Source organism: Rhineura floridana, chromosome 1 (assembly GCF_030035675.1).
Source record: "Rhineura floridana isolate rRhiFlo1 chromosome 1, rRhiFlo1.hap2, whole genome shotgun sequence".
In the NCBI taxonomy this organism is placed as follows: domain Eukaryota; kingdom Metazoa; phylum Chordata; class Lepidosauria; order Squamata; family Rhineuridae; genus Rhineura; species Rhineura floridana.
In genome coordinates, this window is record NC_084480.1 from 268,025,954 (window position 1) to 268,038,447 (window position 12,494).

The 12,494-nt window shown below is 42.2% G+C and overlaps 1 protein-coding gene across 3 annotated transcripts in view; it reads left to right on the forward strand.

The window, feature by feature from the left end:
- C1H8orf34 (chromosome 1 C8orf34 homolog) overlaps positions 1-10,060 on the forward strand; it is a 152,773-nt gene extending 142,713 nt beyond the window's left edge. For all 3 annotated transcript variants that reach the window (XM_061600761.1, XM_061600771.1, XM_061600779.1), the window contains exon 14: positions 9,073-10,060. In XM_061600761.1, coding sequence (XP_061456745.1) covers positions 9,073-9,080 — 8 coding nt within the window. In that variant the 3' untranslated portion in view covers positions 9,081-10,060. The remainder of the gene's footprint in view (positions 1-9,072) is intronic.
- Positions 10,061-12,494: the final 2,434 nt, after the last annotated feature.

Below are 12,494 nucleotides of genomic sequence, written 5' to 3' on the forward strand. Positions count from 1 at the left end.
GAAGACAATTATAGCAGCAGCACAGGTATTTGGAAAGAGGATACATATCACAGTAGTCCCAGGCTTTTTATGGATACAGTTTGTTATTATCTGACCAGTTGGAATGAAAAAACGCTGTTTATCATAAAATCATGTAATGAATGTTTTACTGGGAAATTAACAGTGCAATCCTATAAACGGCTAGTCAGAACTATGCCCCATTGACTTAGATGGAACTTACTCCCCAGTAAGTGGATGAAGTATTGGGACTTAGGGGCATGTCTCAAAGTCCAGAGATGGGGAGGTCTGAATGGAGCAATGGAACCAAAACCCCTACATAGTTTTTTTACACATACAAATAATCTAAAACAATAAGAGAAATTTCAAAAGCCGAAAACTCCGGCTGCATCACTGTGGCAACTAAAAAGAAAGGTTGACCAAATGAGCCCAACATGTAAAAATAAAAAGCTTTGTTCAAAAGAATTTGGAATTTCCTGATTCAAATTCCTTTATTTGTGATGATTTGTAGTGGTATATTTTTGCCTACCTAATTCTGGGATTGCAATGAGGACTACAGATCATGAAGCATGAGCCAGGCTGGCAAAACCTGGCTTTCAGATTATTGTTGTTGTTGTTAGTATGAAATTCAAGGTACAGACTCTTTTGTGAACTACAAATTATTGAAGATTAAGTCAGGAAGGGTATACTGGATTAGTGTGAATATGCCGAACTTAGTAATTTGTGCATTTCAGTGTATGTTACTTGCCTTCATTCAGGTCATCATATATTGTCTTCGTCAGTAGACAGATACCTGTGGACTTCAGGTATCTTTTGTTTAAGGACATTTGCAGATACTGGGATGTGGGTTGTCTGAGATGTCCATTGGAGTGTGATAAAATGATTGGTTGCTATACCACATATCCACCTCAAAAACTGTAGCATATGTTCCCTTGCTCATTTCTGACAAATGCACACAAACGTCCCTGATTCAACTCATTATGAGCCAATGGCTGACCTACCCACTTTTTGAAGCTATCAGAGTATTGTTGTACCACAAACCAATTACAGTGGGAACAAGAATTTGCATCTTGGGATATACAAAGTACCAGTTAATTGGTCCTTAAGCCTTTAATGCCTAAAGTACAGCTATTTACTGCAAATTAGGCTTTCCATCATGTTATTGTCATTATTTGTGTGATCATCGAGTGTTAATTATGAAAACAAGTGAGGAGATGGAATTAGAGTATTAAATATTCTCAAATTGACTGTTGCTGCTTTGGTGCCATTATTTTCCTCCCCCTTTCTGTATTTGTCATATGGCTCATACTGCCAATGAGGAATCATACTGTAAATAGGAAGGAATCACAATGCAACATAGTGAATCAGATTGGCTATGCAATGACCTCCTTGAGGGCACAGTTGAAGGCAAAGTAAATAAATAAATATATGTTGTTGCAAAGGTTAACAATTTTATTTATTTATTTATTTATTGTATTTTTATATCGCCCCATAGCCAAAGCTCTCTGGGCAGTTTACAGCAACTAAATTGCCTAAAAAGTGTTCTGAGTGGCAATTATTTTTATTTGCTTTAATTTTTTGAAAAAACTGAGTAGTTTTAGCCCAGATATAAATTAAATAGCCTTCATTATTGGGAAAAATCACTTCTGCAGACTGTTCAAGTATAGGACACTTTTCTTACCAGAACTATACAAACAGTATTATGTCAGCAGAACCTGTTGTTAAAAGCTTGTTTTCAGGGTTAGGCCCATGGACCCTTGGTATTATTATACAGCCACAAGAGTGGCTATATACTACAGCCAGCATGGATTTTTCACATTCCGCAATGTTAAATTGAAAATACCCCCATGCCATTCTGATGCTTCCCATAAGCTCGTTTCAAAACAAAACCTTACAAAACTTATAGTCCTGAACTCAGAAACGCTTGTTAACAACCCCCTCAATTTTCATGGTGATACACAAAACAGTCAGAGAGAACAGAGAGTTCAAAGTCTAAAAAGAGGGGGGGAAACCCCAGAGCCCTTTTGGACTTTTTTCCCTGAGAGTTCTCATAATCTGTTGAAATTCATTAAAAATCAGCCATGTTCACAGAATACCTGTACTCCTATTACTGACCTTGCCCCATACTCTGACCTTCATCTTCTGCAGTTTAAAAGTTAAAAAAATGCCTAGCTGATTTTTAATTAATTTAAGAAATTTTGGCTTGAACCCAGTGTCAGGCATGCTCAGTAAGAACCAACTGTCAGAGTTCTAAAAGCCAGTCTCACAGCTGCTTGGCTTGGCTAATCAAGGGGCCACACCCACACCAGAGTTTGATTTCACTTGAGACAGTCATGGCTTCCCCCAAAGAATCCTGGGAATTGTAGTTTGTGAAGGGTGCTGAGAGGAGACTCCTATTCCACTGGCAAAGCTCCAGTGGCCAGAGTGGTTTAACAGTCAGCCACTCTGATTGAAGGTCTGTGAGGGGAACAGGGCATATCCTAGCAACTCCCAGAACCCTTCACTAACTACACTTCCCAGGATTCTTTGAGAGAAGCCATGACTCTCCAAAGTGAAATAAAGGCCTGGTGTGGATGTGGCCAGGGACAGCTTTGGTTTAAATTTGGGTGGGAGGCTACATGTGCCTGCTGTAGAATAAAAAGGTGAGGGAAACGTTGAATACTGTTCACAATGTTTTCCTTTTGGAAAGGTAAGGGGCTTCCCCTCTGCCCAGTGCCCATCTATACAATCTCCTCCCCTCCCTGCCCCTCCCCCAGGTCAGTGTTGGACTATGACCTGGTAGACCAGGGTTCAAATCCCCACACAGCCATGAAGCTCACTGGGTGACCTTGGGCCAGTCACTGCCTCTCAGCCTCAGAGGAAGGCAATGGTAAAACCACCTCTCAATACCGTTTACCATGAAAACCCTATTCACAGGGCAGCCACAAGTTGGGATCGACTTGAAGGTAGTCCATTACCATTTTCAAACATGATTGCACAGAAATTGGACTCAAAACGTATGCAAATGATCAAACCCATCCTCCCTTCTCCTCCCTCCTATCCCCTCCTTCTTGCCCCTTCCCTCCCCTTCCTTTGCTTCTCCCTACCCATCCCCTTCCAATTCCTCCTCCCCTTCCCCTTCCTCCTCCCCATGGTCAGTTATACCTATCTTAAGCAGGATTGCATGGAAGAAAATACAATTGAACTCTATAAGCATGCAAATGATCAAACCTGCCCTCCACTCCCCCTTCTTTTGCCCCCTCCAATCCACTTCTCCCCCTCCTCCTCCCCCATGGTCAGTTTTCCTATCCTAACCATGATTGCATTGGAGTAAATCCCATTGAACTCAATAAGCATGCAAATGATCAGACCTGCCTTTCCCCTACCTCCCCTCTCCCTTCCTCCTCCCCTCCCCTCTTCCTTTTTCCTCTTCCCCTACCCACTCCAGCCTGCCCCCCCGGTCAGTTTTACCCATCCTAAGCATGATTGCACAGGAGTAAATCTCACTGAACTCTATAAACATGCAAATGATCAAACCTGTTCTTCTCCCCTCCTCCTCCTGCCTGCTCCCATCCCAGTCATCCCCTCTGCCTTTCCTCCCCTCCCCCCTCCTCCTCCTCCCATCCCCTGTGGTCAGTTTCAACTATCGTAAGTATGATTGCAGGGGAGTAAATCCCACTGAACTCAATAAGCATGCAAATGATCAATGCATTCTCAGCAAACTTGCACAGGATCCCATTTCTTACCTCCCGGATAAAAAGCAGAGAAATTCACTAATAGGCAAAAAACCTTGCAGTTTAAGAATGTACCTATAGCCGACAGATATTTCTATCAAACTTTAAAAGGCAGGGAAATTGAGCAGCTATAGTGAATGCAGCAGGGGAGCAGGAGATCTGACCTCCTCTCTGAGATATTGGACTGCCCTACAAATTGGTCAAAATGCAAACACAGTTTGGGTTGGTCTTTCACAGTCCAATCCACTTACTGTGTAGCTTGGAAGAATTTGGTAACATGCCACTGAGCATATGGTGAGTGGTGGCAACACCTGAAATCAGCCCAAATAATAGAAAGATGTGCTGTGCTGATCTTATTTTACCAGGGAGGAAGCAACATTATTAAGACAGTTGATATAGTTCAGATGGTCACTTTAAATATTATTTATTTATTTATTTATTTATTTATTAAACTTATATACCGCCCGACTAGCAATAGCTCTCTGGGCGGTGAACATCAAAAAATACCATAAAATTACACAATCTAATAAAACGAAGTATATAAAAACTGTACAAACTGAAATCAGATTACAACAATTTAAAATTAAATTAACTTAAATTAAAATGCCTCAGAGAACAGGAAGGTTTTAACTTGGCGCCGAAAAGATGATAGTGTCGGCGCCAAGCGCACCTCCTCGGGGAGACTATTCCATAGTTCGGGGGCCACCACTGAGAAGGCCCTAGATCTTGTCACCACCCTCCGGGCCTCCCTATGGGTCGGGACCCGGAGGAGGGCCTTCGTAGTAGACCATAGTGAACGGGCGGGTTCATATCGGGAGAGGCGTTCCGACAGATATCATGGTCCCGCGCCATATAAGGCTTTATAGGTTAATACCAACACTTTGAATCTGGCCCGGAAGCATATTGGAAGCCAGTGCAGGCGAGCCAGAACAGGTGTTATATGCTCTGACCACTTGGTTCTTGTTAACAGTCTGGCCGCCGCATTTTGCACTAGCTGTAGCTTCCGAACCGTCTTCAAAGGTAGCCCTACGTAAAGTGCGTTGCAGTAGTCCAGATGCGAGGTTACCAGAGCATGTACCACTGATGTGAGGTCTTCCTTACTCAGGTAGGGACGTAGCTGGGCTACCAACCGAAGTTGGTAGAACGCATTCCGGGACACCAAGGCTACATGAGCCTCAAGTGAGAGGGAAGAGTCTAAAACGACTCCCAGACTACGAACCTGTTCCTTTAAGGGGAGTGTAACCCCATCCAGGACAGGGTATATATCCACCATCCGATCAGAGAAACCATCCACCAACAGCATCTCAGTCTTATCAGGATTGAGCCTCAGTTTGTTAGTTTTCATCCAGTCCATTGTCGCGGCCAGGCAACGGTTCAGCACATCGACCGCCTCACCTGAAGAAGATGAAAAGGAGAAGTAGAGCTGCGTGTCATCAGGGTACTGATGACAACACACTCCAAAACTCCTGATGACCGCACCCAGCAGCTTCATATAGATGTTAAAAAGCATGGGAGACAAAACTGAACCCTGCGGGACCCCACATTGGAGAACCAACGGTGTCGAGCGATGTTCCCCAAGCACTATCTTCTGGAGACGGCCTGCTAAGTAGAAGCGGAACCACTGCCAAGCAGTGCCTCCGACTCCCAACTCCACAAGCCTCTCCAGAAGGATACCATGGTCGATGGTATCAAAAGCCGCTGAGAGATCAAGGAGAATCAGCAGAGTTACACTCCCTCTGTCTCTCTCCCGACATAGGTCATCAAACAGGGTGACCAGACAAATATGTCTGATTTACTTTGCAATTTTAGTGAAGTTTCCTATAGGAAATCATCTTCTTTTTCTGTGAATATGTGTACAGCAACACTTTGCAAAATTTACACTAAAAACACTCCAAACATAATTGTGGAATAATGGCACTGACTATTCTGCAGAATAGTTTCCAATGGATATAGGAGTGTCTCAGTTTGCACAAGATAAACAAGGTGAAATATATTCTAGCAAAATTCTAGGTGTGCTCTATGTTTTTAATTGACTGTGCCCACCTTGCCTTAAATAAAGTGGTTTCAACATAGCATGCTGAAAACATGCATCCTCTTTTTTCCAACAGCTAGAGTAATTGCTGAAGGAGCAACATACTGTAATCAGTCTTATTTTACATCAAACTGCAGTTTCAGATTCAACTGTTAATGCACCCAAAATAGAAATAGAACATAACCTCCAATTTGAAACACAAAAGGCTGTCTTCACCATCATATGACATTGACCAATAAAAAGGCTTTGAAATTAATAAAAATAAATTTGACACAGATATCTAGGATGGAAAATGAGAGAAATAAAATTTTCTAGATTACATTCTGTGTAGAAACATTGGTAACACCGGAAAGAAGCAAAGAAGAAGAACGCCAACAAACATACAAAAATATAATTCTCCATCTTTGGAGAATGCAGGTGTTGCCACCACTCACCATATGCTCAGAGGCACATGTTACCAAATTCTTCCAAGCTACACAGTAAGTGGATTGGACTGTGAAAGACCAACCCAAATGGTGTTTGCATTTTGACCAATTTGTAGGGCAGTCCAATATCTCAGAGAGGAGGTCAGGTCTCCTGCTCCCCTGGTGCATTCACTATAGCTGCCCAATTTCCCTGCTTTTTGAAGTTTGATAGAAATATCTGTTGGCTATAGGTACATTCTTAAACCGCAAGGTTTTTTGTCTGTTAGTGAATAACTGCAAAGCTCTCCAAGATTGCAAAGTTCTCCAAATAAGTAATGTAATCATTCAATTTTGGTAACCTATGAAATAAAAAATTAGGTGATAAGTGCTTCTCCATTCAAAAAAATGAATCTATAAGCAAATTAACTAAGCACTTTTATCTAAATATGCAATGAAATTATGAATGCAAACAAGACAGTCCATTTTAGAGCTCTGATAGGAGGTTTCCTAATTTATCCTGATTTCAACACTGAATATTCTTCATAGGAAATGCCAAGATAAACAGTACTGGAGATATAAATGTTTAATTTGTCATTTAGACTTAAAAGAGCTTTCTTACATTCAAATAAACATCCACCATGGTATCCCAAGCTTTCAGGGGAGATTTCCATTTCCTGTATTCTTTGAAATTTTACTTCATTTATGAACGTCATTTATAAACTTAGCAAAAAAGGAATGTGCAGAGATAAGTAAAACAGTGATTATTGCATCATTCATTTTTGAAGGCTTTACTTAGTCATAATAAAAGTGATTGTGTCAGAAATAGAAAGCCGAAACATACATTTTCGGTAAACCTGCATCATTCATACTCTCTTGCTTTGACATTTGTTTTGTTAGCTTTATCAAGCTGCTTGGTATGTTTAGGTGAGCAGTGAAATAGCTTGTCAGTCAACAAGTCTTGAACAACAAATTACCGTATATTCTGGCGTATAAGACGACTTTTTAACCCCGGAAAATCTTCTCCAAAGTCGGGGGTCGTCTTATACGCCGGGTACTGAAAAAGAGCGGGAAAATTAAGTTAAAAAAAAGCTGCAGCGGGAGTGGAAGCAGTTGCAGCCGCCGTCCAGAGAGACCGTCGCGGCGAGGAAGGCAACGCAGCGAGGCTCAAGAAGTTACTGCCCTGAGGAGGGAAGCCTTGGCAGCGCCTGAGATGAAATTGACTCGAAACGGCTTTACTGCTGTGAGGAGGGAAGCCTAGGCAGAGCCTGAGATGAAATTGACTCGAAACGGAGTTACTGCTGTGAGGAGGGAAGCCTCTGCAGAGCCTGAGATGAATTGATTCGAAACGGCCAGATACAGGAGGGAGAAGCCACAAAAGGCTCCCGGGGAGAACTTGGGCAAACTGGGGGTAACGGCGGGAGCTGCAGCCGCAAGCTCCCGCTGGGAATAGAGAGAACCGCAGCCGCGGTCTCTCTGATGGCCGTTAGACGAAAAACAGGAAAAATTAGCGACCCGGGTCAGGAAGAATCCCCCCCCCAAGGGAGTTCCCCAGGAATAACAACAACCTTTTAAAACAGCAAGCGCTGCCGCCTTGGATTCCTGCCTGGCTTTCTAAGGGTTAAATTATAGGGATTGATTCCTAGAGAGGCAGGAAATCTGGGAAGGAGCGTCTGGGTCCTCCAGCGCATGATCTCCTCGGCGTCTTGCCTTCTGCACGATCCTTGGAGGCTGATGCGTGGAGGGAGAAAAGCGATCTTACCGCGAGGTTCCTCCTTCAACCCGGAGCAGCCTGAAATAGGAGGCAAAGTTTCACCTCCGCCTCTGTCCAGCCCGCCCCATCCGCGCGGGGAAGCTGGCCTTTCTCCTCTGCGCCCAGGAGGACCTGGTGAGCCCCCAGCCACGCTTGTCCACTTGGGTGAAGGGACAGAAAGAGAGGTGAGGCGGGTTGGAGAGAAGGGGACGGGGAAGTCCCAAGTGGGGTTTCCAGCCAGAATCTGGAGGGAAAAGACTTGGGGAGGGGGGCGCTGAGAAGATCAATCGAAATCTCCCCTCCTCAGTGGGGCGATGTTCTGGGCCACGTGATAAGCCCTGGCTTTAGGAGCATAGTAAACTACCTTATATAAGACTTATATAGTCTTATACGGCCAGTATATCCCAAACTCTATATTTTAACTGGAACATTTGGGGGTCGTCTTATACGCCCAGTCGTCTTATACGCCGGAATATACGGTATGTCCATCTGTCTTCCTTCCATCAATCACTTAGTATGTTATAGAACCCGCTCTTTCCGTAATGTACCAAAACCACATTGGAAAACACATTGCCTGCCAGAAGTTGGGCTCCAGCTCCCATCATCCCTGACCATTGGCCATGCTGGATGGGGTGATGGGAGTTGAAGTCCAATGACATCTGTAGAGCCACAGTTCCCCCATTCCTGTTCTAACCCTTCAAGTATAAACGTAAAACTTCTAACATAGGAGCTCCTGCTTGCTCCAGATGCATATGCACCCAATCATTGCTCATTCCTGCCACATGCAACTTTGGCCTGATTGACTACCATTCCACAGTGTGCAGCTTCCAGCCACAACGATCCTTGCTTCATCGCAAACCAAGGTTTCCAGCTTCTCTGTCATAAAGCTGTATGGGATAATGAGCATAAAGACAAAGCAGTAGCAATGAGTGGGGAAAACTGAGAGTTGTTGGAACAGGGTTGAGATGTTTTCTTGTGTAATGCATTTCTGACAGTGGCAATAACCCCATATTGCTGTGTATAACTTCATTTAAGTTACATTTTTGTACTATCCATACCAGTAGTTACTTAAAGCAATAAAATAGAATACCCTTACAAAGGATGCATGTACTAATTTTCTTGTGTTTCTTCTTGGGTATTATATTTCTAACTGCTCTTTTTATCAATGTTTTCCAGGTTTATGAATGAAATCAGTGGAAGCAACGAAGAATGGTTTCTCATAAATGTGTAACCTGCAAGTGAAAAATTCTTTTCATTGATTATGAATAATAAAAGCTTATTTTTATAAATTCAACACAACATAAGTGTAATTATTTTAATGTGTGGATGCTAAAATGCACTAACCTCACATCTTATTATAGTACAATGGCCTTAGGTAAAGATGGTTAACAGTCACTTTTTAATACATAGTCCGTAATATAATGTATTTTGTTTAATTTATACCCCTCTTGTTTTCAATTAGCATTTGATATATTAAACTTTGCCTGGTGAAAACAAAGTTTACTTAGATTTTATGCATTTAACTTGACTAAGGTTTTCTATTTCTTATATTTTTCTAAACCTTCCTCATTTTTAAATCAATCAACTTTTAAAGTATTTACCTATATCTGCCAGTATATATATAACATTGACATCACAAATAGTTGGCTATTCACTCATAATCACTGTAGAAATTTGCTGAGATAATAGAAAGGAACGAATGGGCGGCATGTGTACTCACACAAGCATAACTAAGAGGAATTGGCAGTTTCACAGTGCTTTTACTGGGTTCTAATTAAATCTTTTACAAAATAAACAGACTATTAAGTGAACTATAATGTGGAATGCAGCATGCATAAGTGAAGTATACTAATTTTATAAATGATATCATATGCTAAATGGCTTAAGCATTTGAAGATTTATTATGTGTGTTTATGTGTGTTTGAAACAAGTTGACTATTCTGGGTCTGGGTCTGGCATTTCAAATTGCAAAGCTTTCAAATGAAAGAGCTGTCAGAATGGCTGCATTTGCAGTATCCATTTAGCTATTTATTCTGTTGAGCATGGGTTTGGTTTAGTGCCTTTTCTCTTTTATTCTGTTTCTCAGCCATAATTGCATAATAAAGTTGCCTGCTACTGTTGCAATAGATATACATTGTCAAATTACTGAAGAAATAAACTGAACTTCCTATCACAAATAAGTTGAGAATGGTCTTTTTTTTCTGTTTCTGTTTTCATCCAGAAAGCCAGTAATTGGTGAGAGAGCATACAAAGGAAATATATTTATTTGTACTAGATTCCAGAGTAGTTTACAGCAGCATAAAGCTGGGGCAGCCATCATGGTGCCCTCCAGATACCATTGGATTACAGTTCCCATAATTCCTGACCATTTGTCATGCTGACTAGACTGATGTGAGTTGTAGTCCACAATAGCTGGAGAGCACCACATTAGCTACCCCTGGCATAAAACAAGCAATATCATACAATCCAACATAATGCAACCAAAATACCAGCAGCAGATAAAATATTAAAATATACCAATAGCAGCCAACTGCATTTAAAATGCCAAAGTGAATAAAATGCTTTTATGATTAAAGCATAGCAATGTGGGCACTAGGTGGCCTCCTTGGGGACAACATTTCATAATGGGCACTACAACTAAATACTGAATATGTCTTTGGTCACCTCACTGCAGACCGTAAGGCCTTTCCAGATAATTAAGAAGGTATACACTTCTGTTATCATACTTGCACTACTGTGGATCCAACACCAATTGCATGATATCCTCATCATACTGGAAAGGGTAGCCTTACTGCAAGGTGGATAGTTGTATTCTCATCCATGGCTTAAAAAATTAGGGGAGATTAGTGATGTAGAGGAGAGAACCTGCAAAGAACTACAAAGGACAAAGGTCAGAAAGTGTATGAAATAGAGGATGCCATTGCTGTCTGAGAATGGAGAATGTACCCTTGCAAATGTTAACTTATATTGAAAGGTTGGATGAATATTCACATGAAGCAGGGACTACTAAACTCAAAAATCACTTTGTTTTGTAGTCATGTTTGCGTGTGTGTGTGAGAGAGAGAGAGACTGTTGCCTATTATTTGTTTTCTGTTGGAACAATGGACAGAAATGCATCTCCCCCCCCCAAAAAGCACAAAAATCCTGATAACTGATAACTTTTTGAAGTGCCTTGTATAAGATTTTGGTCTAGGATCAAAAGCAGATGCAAGATGCTGATGTCTAAATAGAAAAATTAGTTTGGCTGATAAAGATTGACTGAAGTTCACATTCTGTATGGTCTGGAGCATTTTGTATGATCTGGGAATATGGTTGTCAGGATCTCCGGTTTTCACCCAGAGATTCCGATTTTGTGGGGTATTCTCTGGGTGAATCACCCCAATGTCCAGACTCTTAGCTTTCATTTTTTTAAAAAACATTAAGTTCCTATGTTGTGTGGTTCCAAAGATATACACCAAAATGTCAGCCACCCTCCCCGCAACATCTGTTAAATGAGCTAATAGCTGGCTGCTCAAATGACCACCCTTTCAGGTTTTTAGCCAATAAGTGAAGTCAAGGTTGTGATTTATTTATTTATTTTATTTATTTGTTTCATTTATAGACCGCCCATAGCGAGTGGCTCTCTGGGCGGTGTACAAAAAGGTTAAAATACAAAATATCAACAATAAAATCAGACAACAAACAATAAACACAAGCAGCAACTAAAGAAAAAAATAAAAAATAAAAAATTTAAATTATAACATAAACGCTTAAAATGCCTGGGAGCATAGCCAGGTCTTAACCTGGCGCCGAAAAGATAGAAGCGTAGGCAACAGGCGTACTTCTTCGGGGAGGCTGTTCCACAGTTCGGGGGCCACTACAGAAAAGGCCCTAGATCGAGTAACTGTCCTCCAGGCTTCTCGATGGGTTGGTACCCAGAGGAGGGCCTTAGATGCTGAGCGAAGTGACCGGGTAGGTTCATAGCGGGAGAGGCGTTCCACAAGATATTGCGGTCCCACGCCGTGTAAGGCTTTATAGGTCAAAACCAGCACCTTGAATCTGGCTCGGAAACAAATAGGTAGCCAGTGCAAACGGGCCAGAACAGGTGTTATATGTGCTGACCGGCTGGTCCTCGTCAGCAGTTTGGCTGCTGCGTTTTGCACTAGCTGAAGCTTCCGAACTGTCTTCAAGGGCAGCCCTACGTAGAGCGCATTACAGTAATCCAGCCTAGAAGTTACCAGAGCATGAACAACTGAGGCGAGGTCATCCCTGTCCAGATAGGGGCGTAGCTGGGCTACCAACCGAAGGTGGTAGAACGCATTCCTTGCCACCGAGGCCACTTGCGCCTCAAGAGACAAGGAAGGATCGAAAAGAACTCCCAGACTACGAACCTGTTCCTTCAAGGGGAGTGTGACCCCATCTAGAACAGGGTGAGCATCCACCATCTGGGCAGGGGAGGCACTCACCAACAGTGTCTCAGTCTTGTCTGGATTGAGTCTCAGTTTATTAGCTCTCATCCAGTCCATTATCGCGGTCAGGCAATGATTCAGCACATGCACAGACTCACCTGTAGAAGATGAAAAGGAGAAATAGAGCTGCGTGTCATCAGCGTACTGGTG